This window comes from Zootoca vivipara, chromosome 1 (genome assembly GCF_963506605.1).
Source record: "Zootoca vivipara chromosome 1, rZooViv1.1, whole genome shotgun sequence".
Lineage (NCBI taxonomy): Eukaryota > Metazoa > Chordata > Lepidosauria > Squamata > Lacertidae > Zootoca > Zootoca vivipara.
The window spans coordinates 32,873,750-32,891,655 of NC_083276.1; the positions used below are offsets into that span (position 1 = coordinate 32,873,750).

General features: G+C 44.0%; 2 protein-coding genes across 12 annotated transcripts in view; one reads left to right on the forward strand and one right to left on the reverse strand.

Moving 5' to 3' along the window:
* Positions 1 to 12,347, forward strand: part of RALGAPA1 (Ral GTPase activating protein catalytic subunit alpha 1) — a 135,882-nt gene extending 123,535 nt beyond the window's left edge. For 2 of the 11 annotated variants that reach the window (XM_035109230.2, XM_035109240.2), the window contains exon 41: positions 9,095 to 12,347. In XM_035109230.2, coding sequence (XP_034965121.1) covers positions 9,095 to 9,243 — 149 coding nt within the window. In that variant the 3' untranslated portion in view covers positions 9,244 to 12,347. Of the gene's footprint in view, positions 1 to 541 lie in introns of all 11 variants that reach the window. The other 9 variants (XM_060272887.1, XM_035109276.2, XM_035109293.2 and 6 more) reach the window with 7 other exon arrangements.
* A 65-nt stretch (positions 12,348 to 12,412) lies between these two features.
* INSM2 (INSM transcriptional repressor 2) lies at positions 12,413 to 13,756 on the reverse strand. Its single transcript, XM_035097270.2, has one exon. The coding sequence runs from the start codon at positions 13,754 to 13,756 to the stop codon at positions 12,413 to 12,415; it is 1,344 nt and encodes a 447-aa protein (XP_034953161.2).
* Positions 13,757 to 17,906: the final 4,150 nt, after the last annotated feature.

Consider the following 17,906-nt stretch of genomic DNA (forward strand, 5'->3'; position numbering starts at 1 on the left):
GGAGCAATCCTATGCACAAGAAGATAGCATAAAAGCAAGTCGGTGTAAGTTAAGCCGACATAAAGTTACAGCAGATCCAAATGCCATTCAACAGAAGACAGTAGGAAAACCATTGTGCTTTATGCCAGGTTGCAAAAGTCACATGACAGAGCTGAACAGACTAAGGATTTGGAGCTCTTTGGTCCCACCCCCGCAATGCCCCTTTGGGGGGACTTATATCAGCCTTGGCTCAGCCAAAGTCATCTCAGCTATTTGAGCCCCAACTGAACCAGGATGAGCGAGTTACGTAACAGCATATTTTCTGCTGAGCCAAGGTTGGGGGCTTATTGCCAGCTGAGCCTGTCTGAACTGGGAAGCAGTCGGCTGAGCCAGAGATCTGCTGTACCTGAAGCTACTCATCCCAGTGACTCTTGCCATAGGATTGCCCCTTAAGAATCTAGAATAATCACTGAAGGTATCTAGAATAACTCAAGGCCTACCTGTACAAATAATTTCTTGAACTCCTGATGATTATATCATTTATTTTATTTCCCCTCTTTAGATCATTAAATATCAGTTCTGTTTATCAGAAGGTAAGACAAAGTGTCCACACAAAAAAAACCCTCTGTTCTTATTAATCTTTTACTAAAGCTCTAAGCTTGTAACCACGTTGTTTGCAAACTTTCCTGATTGCCCTTATTTTCTACCATTAAAAGAAAGAGAAATTCACACTGATTGAGAAATTCCCACTACATTTTTCCCCCAAGTTTTAGCCTTTACTAACCCCAGGTCTGCATGAAACACTAACACTGTGGTTCTGGGATTAAGGTAACTAATGGGAGAGACATCTGTTGAGCTAGTAACACTCGATTGTGTCTGACCTTTTGTTTCTCAGCATGAACAAATAGTACTGGATGACAGTGGTGTGCCTTGTACCCTGTACTGCTTTTCTTTGATGTTAGCACATACTTTTAGAATTCAATATAACAGAGAAAGGAAAGGGAGAAATAACTGTTGCTGACAAACTGTTACGCTGTCTTGAAGTAGAAATTAGAATATTACCACTGATATTACTCACCTACTTGCAATAGAGACAAAAACTCAGAGCAGTTTTCTTCAGAAAAAATAGATTGAAATCTAATGACACCAATAGAAGAGGATTGATGAAGCTATATTTGGACTTGCACATATGATTTAGAGGAAATAAATAAATAAATATGTTTTGGCTCCAAATCCATATGTTTTTACTTCCTTCCAGTGCTGATCATTTTTACCTGAATGTGAACAGGAAAGGAAATAGAAACAGAGGAGCACAATAAAATGAATGCCTGAGTGAAAAGCAACAACAGCATTCATGAATAAAAATAAAATTAAGGCAGTAGTTAAAAATACAAAAGTCATGCAAAAAGGTCCTAATGGTAATTTTTAATATCTTATTTTGTCTTAATTAAATCCACCAATTGATTTTAAACAGGCAAAATTGCATATCTGTGTTTTAGCGATTGCAAAGGCTTCTGACCAAGTGGTATGTAGCACTTCTACTGCAGAGCTAATTTTATGGTACCTGCTTCTTTGTGTATAAGAGACAGAAATATGTTTTCATAAGCTTTTGCCTTCCTCCATTAGTGAATAGAGTACCTCACAATTTATGCTCAGGTGCATATTTTCTGAGATGGATTGAAATAGCTTCTCAGTAAGATCAGTTGTAAAGTGCTGAGTTGGAGAGATGAATGAGTGATCCTCTCTCTATCTCCTCTTCTGAATTCGAGAGGCACTTTTAAAAAACTATTTTTAAAAACATTTTAACAGCTGTCTGATAAGTAATAATGATGGCTGTTGTTAAAAATGCATTAAAATGACATTGCCATCCTGTTTTTTAAATCTTAATGTTACAGTGGCTTTTGCTTGTTTGGTTGGTTGTTTTTTTATATGGGAGAAATACCTGGAAGCTGCCATCTGTAGCTAAATATTGGTATTCGAAGAGCATGGAGTACTTACACTGAGTCAGCTCAGTGACCATCGTGTCCAGTATTATTTGGCGGCAACTGTAAAGGCCTCAAGTAGTCTCTCCATTCTTGTTACCTAATATCCATTAACCAGAGATGCCAGGAATTGAATGTGGAGCCTTCTAGATGCAAAGAATTTGTGGATTCAGTTTCATTCTTTTGTGTTGACATGTCAGGGTAATAAGGCTAAAATTCTTCTGGAGGTAGTATGGTTTTTATATGTATGAGAAATATTCTGTCAGATAGTACATCTCTCCATGAACAGGGAAGTTGGAAAAAGAATGTAATGTAGATCATAGTCCTAATAAATTTTAGGTTCTTGACTATTGAAGGGCTTTCTTATTTTTTAAATATTTTTCATCATCTTTCCATTTGCCTGCCTTTATGTAATATGCCCAATTATTTTGGAGACCATATAAATGAGACCTAATAGGAAATATGCCAGTCTCCCACTGGAGGGATCTCCAAACACTTCTTCCCCCCAGACATATAGGTGCCCAAAGTTTGTCTCATCATATTAGAAATACAAGTGTCAATTGGGGTGATAAACCTGTGCAAAACAGTCAGATGTATTACAGCCTGGTATGACCGTGTAACTATTTCAGATATACTAAACGAAAGGTGTAAATTACTTAAATAAATTACTGAAACAAAGGAAGGCAAATATTTAAGAACTATGCTGGTCAAATATTGAGGTATCAGCAGTGGGGGGAAACTGTGACTCAGAAATCATAAGAGGTTGAAATTGGTTTAATGATAGATTCATGGTTAAACATCTTGGGCAGATTATTAATCAGCTGCTGGGACAGATTTTATCATATAAAATACTTTTTTAAAAAAATACGATGGATGGCCAGAACTATTCTCCTCAGAAAATAAAAGGTTAAAAAATGCAACCCTAAAAGATTTAACAACGTAGTCCTGTTCAAAGATAAATCTCACTGTGAATTCAATAGGGTTTACTCTTAGGTAAGTGTGTATGGGATTGCAGCTTAATTAAATCTATCGGTTGTAATAAACCGAGACGACATTATTCCTTCTAAATTACTTTTGGAGTATGCTAAGTGATGAGCTCCCATTCTGGCAAAATTACTTGCATGCATAGATAATTTTGTAAGATTCCCCAGAAAATGAGGTGCAAACATAATTGTAAACATATTTTCAAAGAGCAACAAAAATAACCTCAGGAATTATCACTTCATAATAGTTCTAAGTATTTCTTCTAAATTGTATGCAGATAATTGTTGAACAAACTGAAAGATTGAGCTGCAACCAATGAAATTATAGGAGGGAGTGCAGGCTGACTTTATCAAGGGAAACATCACTTTCCCTTCGTTAGTAAATATGCACAAAATCCAAGAGGCATTTGTATGCCTTTTTTTTTAAGATGGAGCTGCAACTTTCAGTACAATTAATTGTAATTAACTGTGGTTATAAACTGTGGACTGCCAGCCTGCACACATTGCTGACACATTTACAAAGGTTAGAGTAGGAACTGCTGATGAGTTCCTGTCACCAGGGAGGATGAGACAATGTGTTTACTGGCACTATATTTATTTAACTATTATGTTAACAAATGGATAAGAATAAGGATTCTGAACACCAGTCATCAGTCTGTTGGTGAACCCAGTTGGGTGGGTGGGGTATAAGTAGTACATCATCATCATCATCATTAAAATGTTGACTTCTGTATGTGATGATATGGTCTTCTTATCTATCACATAAATTGAATTCAAGCAATTTGAATTCAAGCAACTGTTTGTAAAATAGTATTTAAAAGTGAATTAACAAACTGTATTTTGTGACCTGTCCTCCTCAACCCATCTAGTTTCTTATACAACACTGAACAAGTTAACTATTTCATGTATTTGAGGGTTTGGGTTTATACATACATACATACATACATACATACATACATACATACATACATACATACATACAAGTACCACCTAGCTGAAACTAAAAGCTGTTAGACATCCAACACAATACTGAATGTTTTCTGATATACGGTGACAGTTAATTCTATCCATTCACAAGTATGGTGCTGGAGGAGACTCTTGAGAGTCCCATGGACTGCAAGAAGATCAAACCTATACATTCTGAAGGAAATCAGCCCTGAGTGCTCACTGGAAGGACAGATCCTGAAGCTGAGGCTCCAATACTTTGGCCACCTCATGAGAAGAGAAGACTCCCTGGAAAAGACCCTGATGTGGGAGGCAGTGGAAGACAGGAGTGCCTGGCATGCTATGGTCCATGGGATCACGAAGAGTCGGACACGACTAAACGACTAAACATCATCATCAACAACAACAATTCACAAGTAGAACAGACTTCCACTTGCACAGTAGGACTGCAGGCCCCTGCGTAGCCCCCAAAATCTGCTCTGGGTGGTTGGGAGGTGTGAGGGGCTGCAGTGGAAGGAGGAAGAGGAAGTCCCATTACTATCACTCATAAGTGTGATTGTTCAAGCATGTCCGAAGCAAGAAGCAACTAAGTAAGGAATTGGCAACCACTTAGTATTACATGGTGATAAGAAAAGTGTTATCAGAGCAGAGGTCCATAAAGCTCAGCCTGTTCTCGTGTAATTGGTCACTCAGATGTTCGTAAATAGGGCAGGTTCCCCCAGTCCCTGGCATCAGAGATGTACAGAATATATTTCTGGTTATCGTGGTTCAAGGTCACTCTTTAAAAGTCATTTATGCAGTGCTTTTTAGGTGGTACTCAATGGTACATAGTATTGGCACCTCCTTTGTTGTTGTTAAAAAGTGCAGTACTTACTGACACAACTTCATGATGCGTACAGTCACCTATTTTTCTAGAGAGAGAGAAAGCACTGCATTTATGCCATGTCCCCAGCAATATTTAATCTATGCAATCTGAGAGACATTTCATTTTGAAACCTGCTCACATTCAAGTTTGTGTCTTAAATTTTATTTGTGTGTATGGTGTGGGGAACAGGTGTTTTCTGCCACAAGAAATGATGAACTAATGGCATGCATCTGCAGACAGTTACGTGAACTCCAGTGCGAAATTGCATGTATGCATGTCAAATGCAAAAGTTACACATGAAGTTCCTCTCAGTGATGTTGATTTTCTGTAACATTTGCTAAGCAATCCTCCTCCACAGTACTTGTTATAATCTTTATCATGGCCACTTAGCTGTCATACTTTCCCCTTATCTAAACAGCTCTGCTTGTGTAAATGCATGCATAAACTGAGCAGAGTGGTTTCTGCCTCCCTGTGGCTGGATCCAGAGCCATTCCAGTAATTTGAATGACATAATGACAGAGGCATCATAATGGCATGGGTGCCCATGTAATCCTGGCTACTCTGCACTATTTATTTCAGATGTTTTAAGAGCACTGTTCAATTCAGGCATGGTTGAGCTGCAACCACACCACTTGAGTGATTTACAAATTGCACCAAAGTATATCTTTATTAAGTAAAAGAACCTATCCTCCTTTGTATTTCAGTTCCTTTTTATATCTTTCCTAGCTCTGGTCTGTATTGTTTATAACATTCTAAATGTTGATATACTGAAACCTCACATACTTTCTTTTCTATTCTTATCCCTTTTGTAATTAGAGCTCAGGAGTGTTCCGATAGTGGATTTTATCACCTCCTTGTAAGATGGGTGGAATGCAAATATAATAGTTTACTCCCCTACTTGTTTAAAACTGAAGGCTAGCAGGTGATCTAAATATATATATTTGTCAACTTCCATATTAATCACTACTGCACTTTTAAGCTCTAGTTCTGCATTTTCATCAATTGAAGGTTTGTTTGTATTTATGTTCATTAGTATTGACGTTAGTATCACCTGCTTTGGGATTAAAGTGAACATTCATTACATGAGAGAAACCAAAAATGCCTTACACGTGAAACAAAAATTATGAAGGAAAAAAGAAACCCAGTATTAATCTACTCACCAATTGCTATCAAACAAAATTCAGATACAGTAAGGCTGCAATCCTGTGCACACTTATATTGAAGTAAATCCCACTGAACACTGTAGGAATTTCTTCCAAGTACACTTACCTAGAATTGTGCTGCATGTACATGTCAGACTTACCTGGCTCCTATTTTCACTAAAGCTAAATGCATTATCATTTATTTCCAGTTACTTGCCAAGTTAAAGAAATTATTCTGTGTCCAGAAACCATACTAAGTATTTCTTTAGCATCTGTATTTCTTTTGCAAGTTGGTGAATTTGTTCAGTGGAGTTTTGCTCAGTGGAATATGCTTTAGCACTACGGAAAGAATTTTAGGAAGAACTTCATTTCTTTTTCATGGGAAACCGGCTAGCTAGGAGAAGCCAACTGTTGCCATGTAGTATTTTATCCCAGATAATTTTAGTAGAGATGTGTAAATGATTCACAAATGGAAAGAAATGTTTGTGCCCTTATGGTTGTGTTATTTATAGCAATGAGCCTGCTGAATCAGAACTATTTTTATCGAACTATTTTTTTTCTTTTCTTTTTTTTCCTTTTCCTTTTTTCTTCTTCTTTTGTAACCTGTAGTCGGTGAGTATTCTTCCTGATTGTTGAGGTTCATTTTTTGCATACTAATGCATCCCTCTTTAACCTTTAGCATGCACCGTTAGGACATAACAAATTCTAACTTTCTCCTTTCTGTACTCATCTGTAAATGCCCTCCAACCTCTGCTGTCCGTGTCTCCCGTCTCACACCTGTTATCTTTTTATCTTTCCCCCCCTTTTCCTCACTTCTGTCCACCTCTCCTTCATCACTTCTTCATTCTCAACAAAGAAAGAAATGGTGTGATATTTCTTCTCCTTCCCAAACCACCACTAGAAAGCATTGGCCACTTCAAGGTAAAGGGCAAAGGCTTGAAACGGAAGGTCTTTCACGCTAGCTGTGAATGGTATGCTATGCAGAGCATCAGCAATTATTTTTTACGCTCTACCTCATCATTTGAAATGCTTTGATTCCTTGTAAAACTAGAACAAGATAGAATTTATTAACATGGGGTGTGTGTGTTAAAAAAACAGCCTTTCCCTATAGGGAAGAGGACTTTTTTGCTTAGGGTTTTTTGTTTTTTGGAAGGTGCAATAAATTTTATACTCTTACGGTTAGCAGAATGTTTGGAGCTGCTATACCTGGATCATAAAAAGAAACACACACATTTGGAGAGCAAAAAACAGAGGTTTTGTCAGTTTCAGAAAGTGTTTGGCCAAAGCAGACGCAATAGCATTTGAGTTATTAGATCAGGCTTATGGCAGTGTGCTTTAAAAGCAGTGTTAGACTTCTGACCCAGCCATGATGGTTTGCAGTAACCTCTTTAGGAAATTTAGCTGAATGAAAGCAAGAAATGTGTCCTGAGATTTATCTGCCTTCAGCAGGAACTCGGACATGAATGTTGTTGTTCTAACTTTGGAGATAGTGAAAACATTTTCTTAAAAGTGGTTTTCTGTATCAAAGCATTTTTCACAAAGTAGTAGTAATACTAAAATACTCAGGTTATTTTTAAAGTGGTAATTTTATCCAAATGCTTCAGAAGCATTCATAATGTTATAGGATCCAAACATGTCACACATGGAACACCCCAGGGATTTTTCAGAGGGGGGCCTTCCCACTGCAGCCCTTCATGACTCTGAAACTATGCCTCTTGAAGGTTAGGAAGCACCTCAAAGGAAGATTTGACGCAATAGGTCGGGAGTTGGCTGCAAGGGGATGGTTGGCCATTTATTTCCTTGTGAATGGGACTTTCCACTTGCACATAGGGTTCTTTGAATTCTGACCTATGTGTAAATTTTAATAAACTGTTCTTGAGCGAAAAATACCGTTCCTGATGAAGATGTCGTGGATATGTCCTTCGAGGAAAATATTTAATTTTAAATACTATAATAAATTACTTACTAATTTACTAACTCAATTACTTGGGAATCCTGTTGAAATTGTTGTAAACTTTGGCCCGGTAGGACTTCTGTACTGCCATTGGCTATGAATCTGATGTTGTGTGTGTAAAGTCCCTTAAAAGCAATTGGCTTCTGGTGGAATCCAGTTGGTGCTGTTGTGATCATAGAAGCACTTTACTTCCAGCAGATGCCTATGTTAATAGAAGAGGGTAGGCTATTTTTGCCGATTCCCACTCCCTTCTGCATCCCTCAGCGCTCCCTGAAAATCAGCTCCAGAGGAGGGGGGGGGGAAGAGAGAGAGCTGCAGAGCAGAGTGAGAGCTGATGCAAGTGGAATCAGCCAAAATTGCTTCCCCTCTTTCATTAGTGGACATCCGCTAGAACAAAAGCTTTTCTCTGAGGGCAAGGGGACAAACTGTATGTCCAAATACATGCATAGTACTAAAATAAGGTTGGACTTTTTTGTTTTCATTTATAATAGGGAACCAGTGGAATGTATGTAGCTCCTAAAATATAGCTAAAGGGGTCTAAATGTAGGGCTGGAATTGACAGTGTATATTTGATAGGCAACAAGTATCTGATCATATATATATATAATCACACACAGAGAGAGAGAGAATACAAGAATTCATTTTCCACAGCTTCATTCATTAGGTAGATTTAAGAAAGAATTGTCTTTCCTTTCTGGCAGCTGAAGGCTGAACACGGAGCATGCTTAGGGGAAAAACACTGACCTGTTTTGCATCTCTCATAGAAGTCTGGACACTGCAATAAATCTTATCAACCTAACTCCTTTGCTGCTGTTCCTGCAACTTATTTGGGGGGGGGGGCTATCTGTGGGAAGGCTTTGTCTCAGATTCATCTTGTTCCTTTTACAAAGATACCGAACCATGCAGTGCATCCAGCTAGCATGATCTATTCACGCTTCTGCCCTGTTGAATCCTGTAGGAATTCATGTGATGAGGGTGTTAAGTAGAAAATGGGTCCCAACCTCAGTCCTGTATAGCATCTCCCCAGCCTCTTGCTTTGTTCTGACCTTCCTTCAGAGCTTAGTTAGATTTCCCATCAGCCTTCCACTCACATAGAGTGGAATGGGTTTGTTAATGATTGTAGCAGTTGAGCTAGTATGGTTTCTTCTATGTCTAAAGAAGGGGCAAGTATTTGTTGGGGACTTGCTCTTTCGTAACCACCAGCAGATTGTTCTCATACATGGGGTTCGTCTTGTTTCCCATAGGCTCCTACCCAGAGACTCAGGCGTCCGAAGCTCCAACAGCAGCGCAGATGGACGGGCCCGATCTAGCCTTCCCCATTTCTCCCCGGACTAGCAAGAGCCGCATGTCGATGAAACTACGGCGCTCCTCTGGCTCAGCCAACAAGACCTAAGAATGGGTGAAGTCTGCAGCCCCTTTTCCTGAGATGTTTGTCTCCCCTCTGTATGGAATATTTGTCCCACATTTGTCCACTTGTTTGTTTATTTTAGAGAATCATATTGGAATTTTATTTCAAACTGAAAATATATTGGCTTTCGTTAGAATATTTTTATCTAATTTCCTGCTTCCATAATTTGTCAGTGTAGGGTCATTTCTGCACCCATTTTACCTTTCCTTTTGAGACCCTGTTTTAACCTCTGGGTCTGTTGCTAGCCACACCTGGGGCTGGAGACTGCAGGCATGTTTATCTGTTTTTTTGTACAACCCTCTAAATAAAAAGTACCATTTGCAAATGAATGTACTATTCAAATGAAGATGCACCTTTGGAGTCCTCAGCAAAGGTCACTAGGATACACAGAATTATGTACAGAGAATGTATGTGATAAGAATTAAACCCCTTCAAGTGAGCAGAGGCCCATCACCATCTCTCTTACTGTCATTCGCTGCTGGACAGGCACCACAGCAAGATCCCAGTGCTGAAATGCTAACAGCTTTCTACTCTCCTGCTAGTATTTGCTTTCCAGATGCGAGTTATGGCCACTGTCAGCCTTTCTCTTCTGAAAACTGTCCCTTGGTCTATCTGTAAGATATGCATACTTTCAAGCACTTTGCCATGTCAGTCATTTGCTCTGAGCTATGTACCATTACTGGAGGAAAAAAGGGACTGTGCCCTTGTAGCGGCAGATGTATGCACAAACACATTCCACTCCAAATCCCCACTACCCCCAGACGTATTTTCATACCGAAAAAATACAACTATGTTGTTCGCCATATTCTGCTCTAACAAAATGTAGCATGGCACCGGTACTAACTGCATGTGTAAATATCTGTCCTTCACCTGGGCAACTATAGAAATATATATTGATGTATTTGTTCACCGTGTAGTATATACAAATTTGTAATGGTTGAAAAAAGACATGCTATTTAATAATACAATAAAATTATTCTTACCACCTGTGTATACTCTGTATTCCACTGCAAATATTGGAAAGATTGCTTAACTCAATCACAGTATTATTCGCTTCATGAGGAGAGTGGAGCGCAGGCATGGAATGGCTCATCAATTGGTTGTAAGATTATAAAGCTTTTACAGCAAGCTTCTTAATTGACAGTTTAATTGACAGTCCCTTTTCGGGGCAATCCTGCACATAAATATTAAGTTCTGTGATACTTCCAAGTAAGTTATATAGGATTGCCACCTTAGTCCCACTTCGTAGTTCCAAGATAATGCTTGCCTAAATTCTTACTTTTTGGCTCAATAAATTATGCTTAAGTGGATTGATAATGCTGTACAAAGTGAAGAATTGAATGTTGAATTAATATTGCTGAAAACATCCTTGCAAAAATAATAATGAAAGCCTGTTTGGGTTCCAAAGTAGAACTGAAGTTCAAATAGCTACATTATAATAGCAGCTTAAAATTGAAGCAGTTGACAATTCCCTGACAGTAAAATGTGTCTTTGGAACTTTCTTAAGAATGGCTTTTAATTGTTTCCATTAAGGTAATATTATTATCTAACTTAGTTCCTAAAAGTTAAGTATGTAGAAATCATTGGTCACATAGCATGCTGTATTTTTCAAGTTTCAAGATAATTTCACTAATGTTACCCTAGCAGGTAAATAAAACTTAAAATGAAGTTTCCTTTCCATATCTCATCTTCCACTGATCAGTACTTCTGTACAACAGTTAAATCCAGCTATAAGTATCAGTTTACAAAGGACTCTGCAAAATTAATAAGAATTCCGCCATATCTACAGACAGGTTTGCAAAAGTGGACTTCCAGCAAGTGTATCAGTGAAGAAGTTGGAGAGTAAATTGACTACCAGAATCTCAAAAAAGGTTACTAGAATTGAAGGCTGGGGTCCAAAAAGATGTCTGCTCAAGTAATCCAGTACACTATTAGACTTGTACATTTAACAACTGATCCTTATGCGTTAGTGCAAGCTGTTTTTGAAGCTCTTTGGTTTGCCATGTAGGATGGGGGTGGCTGTTAAAAAGAAAGAGACTAATTGAACAATTTTCATGAATCCTGAAATTCTGGCTGAACATTTTGGACTTCAAAGTTGCTTCCTGCTCTCTCTTTTTGTATGCGCTCCCTTGTGCATATCATATTTTTGTAAACTTGAAGAGTGGAACAAGATGCTCAGAAAATAGGCAGAATAAACTACCAAAAAAATCACCAATCCAGAATTTAATAGCCAGCAATGAGCAAGAGCAGACAAGGGGAACTTTGCACATTATGTGTGTGTATATATATATTTATGTACTTCTATGTATATATAATAGGACTGCACGCTGACTTTCTACAAATATCAGACAATGTTGTAATACAAGATACAACAAATAAAACACTTCACAGCAAATTAAGCTCTCTAAACCCTCAGAGGCTGGAGAGGCAGATTTCACTAATTAAGTATGAGGGCTAACTAGTTCTCCTGAAGAATTAATTTTTTAGTTGTTGTTAAATACAATGTCGGAATGTACTTTGATCCTAGGGACAGGAGTGACCGGAATGAAATCGTTCAGGCCCCCATTCTCCCTAGACAGCTTTTACTCACAAGCAGGCACACAGATGGCTCTAGGTTTGGCTATAGTATTTTGAGTACACGGAAAATTGTCTCTCCACCCCACACCCACACTTAAAGCAATGTCACATTTTTCAGTCCTGTGGTGGAAGGGGTGATTCGCCCCCCCCCCCTCAAATAGACGGTTGGCTTCCTTTCCCTTTCCCTTTGTTGAAGTGACAAGTTTTAAGTAAGTGGAAACTGGATTCACAGAATATACAGTGCACTCTACCCTTTCATAAGGCAGCAAGGCTAATTTGTGTTCATACATTAAAAACGTTTGGCATGACGTACTTCTAAAGTCTGGTGATTTCCTTGGGCTATGCACTGCGATTTTCCATAGGAATTACAGTTCGGATAGGATTCGTTCGAGTCTCCACCATCAGGGATTGAGGATCAAGGTTTAGGGGACAAAAGACTTTTATCGTCTAAATCGGTTCCCGCTAACTGGAGAATCGGTCAGTCTGAGCATCTGGCAATTTCATAGTTCAAGTCTGGTAAAGAAGCAGTTCGAGTCGGTGACACATACCCCCTCACTTGACACCCCCCCCCCCCAATCTAGCAGCCCGGCCTGACAGGCATCTGCAACAGGAGCACCTGCCTGTTCTCCGACGGGTGGCACTTGTTGATGTGCCGAGTGAGGCCGGGCGAGCTGAAGAAAGTCGAGGGGCAATGTTTGCAGGAGAAGATCTGCTGCTCGCCGTGCGCCACGCTGCCCTCAGGCTGCCCCAGGGGCAGCAGCAGCTCCTCCCGCACGGCGTGCCACAGTCGGTGCTTGTCCCGGATGTCCGCCGAAGGGAAGTGCGCTCCGCACAAGTGGCACGGGAACGTGATCTGCTGCGCAGGCGGCGGGCTCCCGCCGTAGCCGAGCGCCCCGGGGGCCTGGTGGGTGCCCAGGTGCTTCCGCAGGTACGCCTGGCGCCGAAACGTCTTGTGGCAATAGGGGCACAGGAAGAGCTCGCCGCCAGACGCGCCCAGGCTGGAGCCGTCGGCGGCGCCCGCTTCGCCGGCCGGGCAGAGCTGCTGCTGCTGCTGCTGTTGGACGGCTCGGGACGGCGGCGGAGGCTGCGGGTCCCGGCAGCAGGAGCTGTCCGCGGCGCCGTGGTGCTGATCCGCTCCGGCCTGGCCGCGGCTGTTCTCTTTGTCCTGGGCGGGGCCGGGCGCCGAGGGCGGGCGCGGCTTGTGCCAGCGGCGGTGTGAAGCCAGGTTGGCCGGACAGCTGAAGATCTTGTGGCACTCGGGGCAGCGGTACTCAACGCGCACGATCCTCGAGCAGCGGTGCTGCGCCAGCGCCAGAGGGTCGGCGTAGGGCTCCTTGCACAGCTGGCACACGAACTCGCCCAGCAGCGGGGGGCCTGCCCCGCGGGGCCCCTCGGACGCCCCCTCGGACGCCGCCTTGATCCGCAAGCCCAGCACGGGCGACGTGGTCACTTCGTCGGCGAAGCTCAGCTTGCGCACAGCTTTGGGCTTCTTGGCCGGAGGCGCCTTGGCGCGGGGCGCCCGCTTGAGCGCCGGGTAAAGCGGAGGCGGCGGCGCCGACGTGGCCGGCAGAGAGAGTGGCAACGGCAGCGGCGTGCGAGGAAGCAGAGGCAGCTTCTCCGCCGCGGCCAAGGCGGGCCCCACAGGGAAGGACTCCGCCGAGGCGGGAGAGCGCGCGCAGCGCTGAGACTCTCCGGCGGCTGAGGCGGCGGCGCTGTCCGAGGTGCCTGCGCCCCACACGGCCGCCAGCGGGGCGTTCGGCTGAGGCAGCAGCTGTTGCTGTGGAGGAGGCTCGGGCGAAGGCGCCGGGACGCGGGGCGTTTCCTCCGCGGGGCTAGGTGCGGGGGGAAGTCCCGGAGGAGGGCGCACTCGATAAGAGCCCCCCGGTCTCCTGCTCCGCTTGACGAGGAACCCCCGCGGCATCTTCCACGACGCCCCACGGCAGCGCTCCCTTTCCACCGGCGGCTCCGCGTGCCCGACGGGAGTTTATACCTCAGGCACCTCTGGGGCGTCCGCGCGTCATCCTTTCTCCGGCCCAGGGCTGCCAATGAGGAGTTGGGAAGGCGAGGGGAGAGGAGAGGGCGGGGAGGGGGGATGAGGGAGCGGACTGGAAAAGGCGGGAGATCGGAGCTGGGGGAGGGAGGCTACTTTCCCAGCCTGCGCGAGGAGGTGGGGGTGGGGCCGTTTACCTCAGCGCTCCCCGCGAGTTTCCCACCCAGCGGCCTTCACAGGCGCCTGGCCGCGCCGAACTACCCTCTCGGCCCGGCGCCCTTCCTTTTTGCCTAACCTTCCCGGGCAAGCAGAGCCTCCTTCTTTGGAACTTGCCTCAGACGGGAAACGCGCGGGGGAAAGTCTCCTCAGCAAGCGCTACTCCAGGGGGTCCCAGCTCCTCGCGCGTGGAAGGGCTGAGGGGGGGGGAGCTCAGCCTCTTCTCTTCGCCAGCGGGTAGGCTTGAGGTGTAGTTTGGTTTCTCTCCCCCCCCCCAAAAAAGCAAACAGGCCAATCTCCATCTTTTCCTTTCTTGGGGTGGGAGCAGGGGTGCCAACTTGAATAAAATATTGGGGGGGCATAATGACGGAGCCCCCCACCCACTACTTGAATGGCAATGGCCCTCAACTTTGGGGAGGCGGCTCCCTCAATTTTGGGGGGGGGGTGTTGGCCAGAGGGAGTTGGCTCCTATGGGTGGGGGGTGCGGGTGGGGGACTCCAATAGACAACAAGGCAACCCTTTCGCAATCAAAATTAGTGATAACAACGATCATTCTCTTGATTCGATTTATTGAAAAGAAGTCCCTGAAAGTATCTTGCCAGTTCCTCGACCAACCCGCTGCCGTTGTTTGGGTATCCCGTTTCTCCAGGAAAAGGCAAACTATAAGGAAGCCGCTTCTCCAGCTCCGAAACAGCCGCGACTCTGCTAGGAGGTGCTTTGCCACGGAGCTCAGGGTATCTTCCTAGGACAACTTAATCTGAGTCTTCTAACTGGAGCAGCCGGGGAGCTGTCCAGCAGCAGCCGTAGGTTTCTTTTTCGGGATCTGGAGCCCAGGGAAGAAACGGGGACGACATCTTTCTTCAGCGGCTCCCCCCCCCCCCCGCCCATTTATTTCCATGCAGCTGCAGTCGTGCTTCTGGCAACCCTGCTTGCTGCTGGAGAAACAGAAGGCTGCGGATCTTTTTTCTTTTCTTTTCTTTTCTTTCTTGGGGGTTGGAAGGACTGCTTCCAACATGGGCTTGAGTTGTCATCCCTCCGAATGCCAGCAGGACTTAGCTGGGTCTCAGAATCTGTTTTCAGTTCCAGGTTTCAGCCTTGACAAATGCAGGACCTCGGGGAATGTAGAAAGTCTCTTTCCTTCTCTTCAAAGTGACCACTAGCACCACTAACAGTTTGGTATTCTAGAATAGCAAATTGCTATGCAAGTAACTTCAGCTGCAGAATGTCATTTTAAGAATTCGGTTTGCTCTGATTCTCTCACAGCTTGACTACTGCATCTCAAACCTTCCTTGTCAGAACTTCGCTTTCAACTTTATTCAAAACTTTGCTGTGAAAATTATTCACCTCCCTCAGTTGTCAGATAATATGGTGACCTTCCTCAAATATTTATTCCACCCTCTTCCATGTCCAGTAAGTGAAATAAAGTCTTCATTCCTACATTGGAAGGTCCTCAGGTGTACATATGCAAGAGCTACAACATAATTTATCCCAAGTCATCAGTGACAAGATAATCATATTGCTTCCTTTTATCAGCCAGGCACATGAAAAGGGGAAAGTTGCAGATTGAGATGTGAGTCAGTAATAAGGAAGGCGGGAATCAGACCCAAGGCCTAGCTAGCCTGCATTCTGTTCCCACAGTGGCCAGCCACATGCTTATAAGTTCAGAGCAAGACTTGATCACTATAGTAACAGCACTGATCTATAGTGGAGTTTTTCCAAAAAATGTCAGGAGCCAGAGCCAGGTGTAGATCAGTGATTTAAAAAATGCTGGTGTCAGTGTTAACTATTTATTCAAACAAACCAAAACAGCACAGGCCTAGTGATTCCTGCAACTCTTCCCAGTATGAGGCAGTTGCGAGGAGTGAAGGTCTCTGCCTTCCACCAGCTGCCTGAGCTTTTCCCCAAGCAATCAGAGACTGCATCTATGTGCAACCAATCTCACCTCTGCTCTTTTCATTTCTCTCTGTGTTCTGGGAGACCAGGAGGGGAGCTGACCACAGCAGGAGGGGGAGACTTCCTGGACACTTCAGCAGCCGGGCTCATCTCTGTCTCTTGGCCTTCCTTTCCAGTCTCTGAATCAGGACTGCTCTCTGCCGCAGCTTCTTCCTGCTCACTAAACCCTGTTGCCTCTTCAGCTTCTGACACCTCCTCCTCCCAGTCTTCTCTCTCTGACATCTCATCGTTGTCTCACCATCAGTCCCCTGGCTCTAAGCCTTCTTCTCCTGGGTATTCTTTTGGGGGTTCCATAGCTGTTGCCTCCCACCACTCCTCTGCATCTAGCCAGTTCATAACAATAAAGGTAATAAATAATATTTAACATTTCTACAGCACTACCAAGTATTCAAGCCACTTCACATGCATTTTCATGTTGTACTCCTTACAACAACCCTGTAAGGTAAGTAAATATTATTATCATCAATATGGCAGATGGAGGAAATGAGACTGAAAGAGAACGGCTTGCCTAAGACCACCTAATGAGATCATTAAAGAGGTAAGATTGGAATCAGGGAATTCCTGATTTGTAGCTCAGTCACCAGTATGAAACACCACCTCTCTCTACACAGAATACAAAGAAGTCAACTGACCAGTCATGGGAATCAGTGGGATAAAAGCAGGAACACTGCTCATGTGGAGCTACTGATGCTTCTCAAAAGACCTTAATGTTGTGAAAGATGAATCCAGCCCGAAAGAGGCTTCCATGCTTGAAGAACAACAGCAAATTTTGACTAGGAATCAACAGTGGACCACATGTTGTTTTCCTGTGCAACTTGTTCCAATTTCCTTCATCCCCCCAACCAGTTATTCTTCCCCATCCTTAATAAAGCACCTTTTTGTTTTTTGCAAAAAGTGTTGTGGGCTTAATAAAAAGGGAGAGGTAGGCACTCTGGAAAGGAGTACAACAAGGCTGTATATTGTCTCCCTGCTTATTTAACTTTTATGCAGAATTCATCATGCGAAAGGCTGGACTGGATGAATCCCAAGCCGGAATTAAGATTGCCGGAAGAAATATCAACAACCTCAGATATGCTGATGACACAAACTTGATGGCAGAAAGTGAGGAGGAATTAAAGAACCTTTTAAAGAGGAGAGTGCAAAATATGGTCTGAAGCTCAACATCAAAAAAACCAAGATCATGGCCACTGGTCCCATCACCTCCTGGCAAATAGAAGGGGAAGAAATGGAGGCAGTGAGAGATTTTACTTTCTTAGGTTCCATGATCACTGCAGATGGTGACAGAAGTCACGAAATTAAAAGACGCCTGCTTCTTGGGAGAAAAGCAATGACAAACCTAGACAGCATCTTAAAAAGCAGAGACATCACCTTGCCGACAAAGGTCCATATAGTTAAAGCTATGGTTTTCCCAGTAGTGATGTTTGGAAGTGAGAGCTGGACCATAAAGAAGGCTGATCGCCGAAGAATTGATGTTCAGGGCCGTCTTAAGTGCCCCTGGCGCCGTGGTGCGACGGATCCCTCCGGCGCCCCGCCCACCCCGTTTCCCAACACGGTGGGCAGGCGGGCACAGCGCGGCTGCCACAGGCGCTGCTGCACGGTGGGTGGGCAGGCACAGCACGGTTGCCGTGGGTGCAGCTGCGCGGCGGACCAGCAGGCCAGCGGGTGGGCACAGCTCGCAGTGCCCCCCCTAGCGGGCTGGCACCGTGGTGCCCTGCGCCACCCAGCCTGGCCGTAGGGCCGGCCCTGTTGATGTTTTTGAATTATGGTGCTGGAGGAGACTCCTGAGAGTCCCATGAACTGCAAGAAGATCAAACCTATCCATTCTGAAGGAAATCAGCCCTGAGTGCTCTCTGGAAGGACACAGGGCCGGCCCGCCAGGGGGGCGCATCGCAGCTGCGCCGGCCTCTCTTCT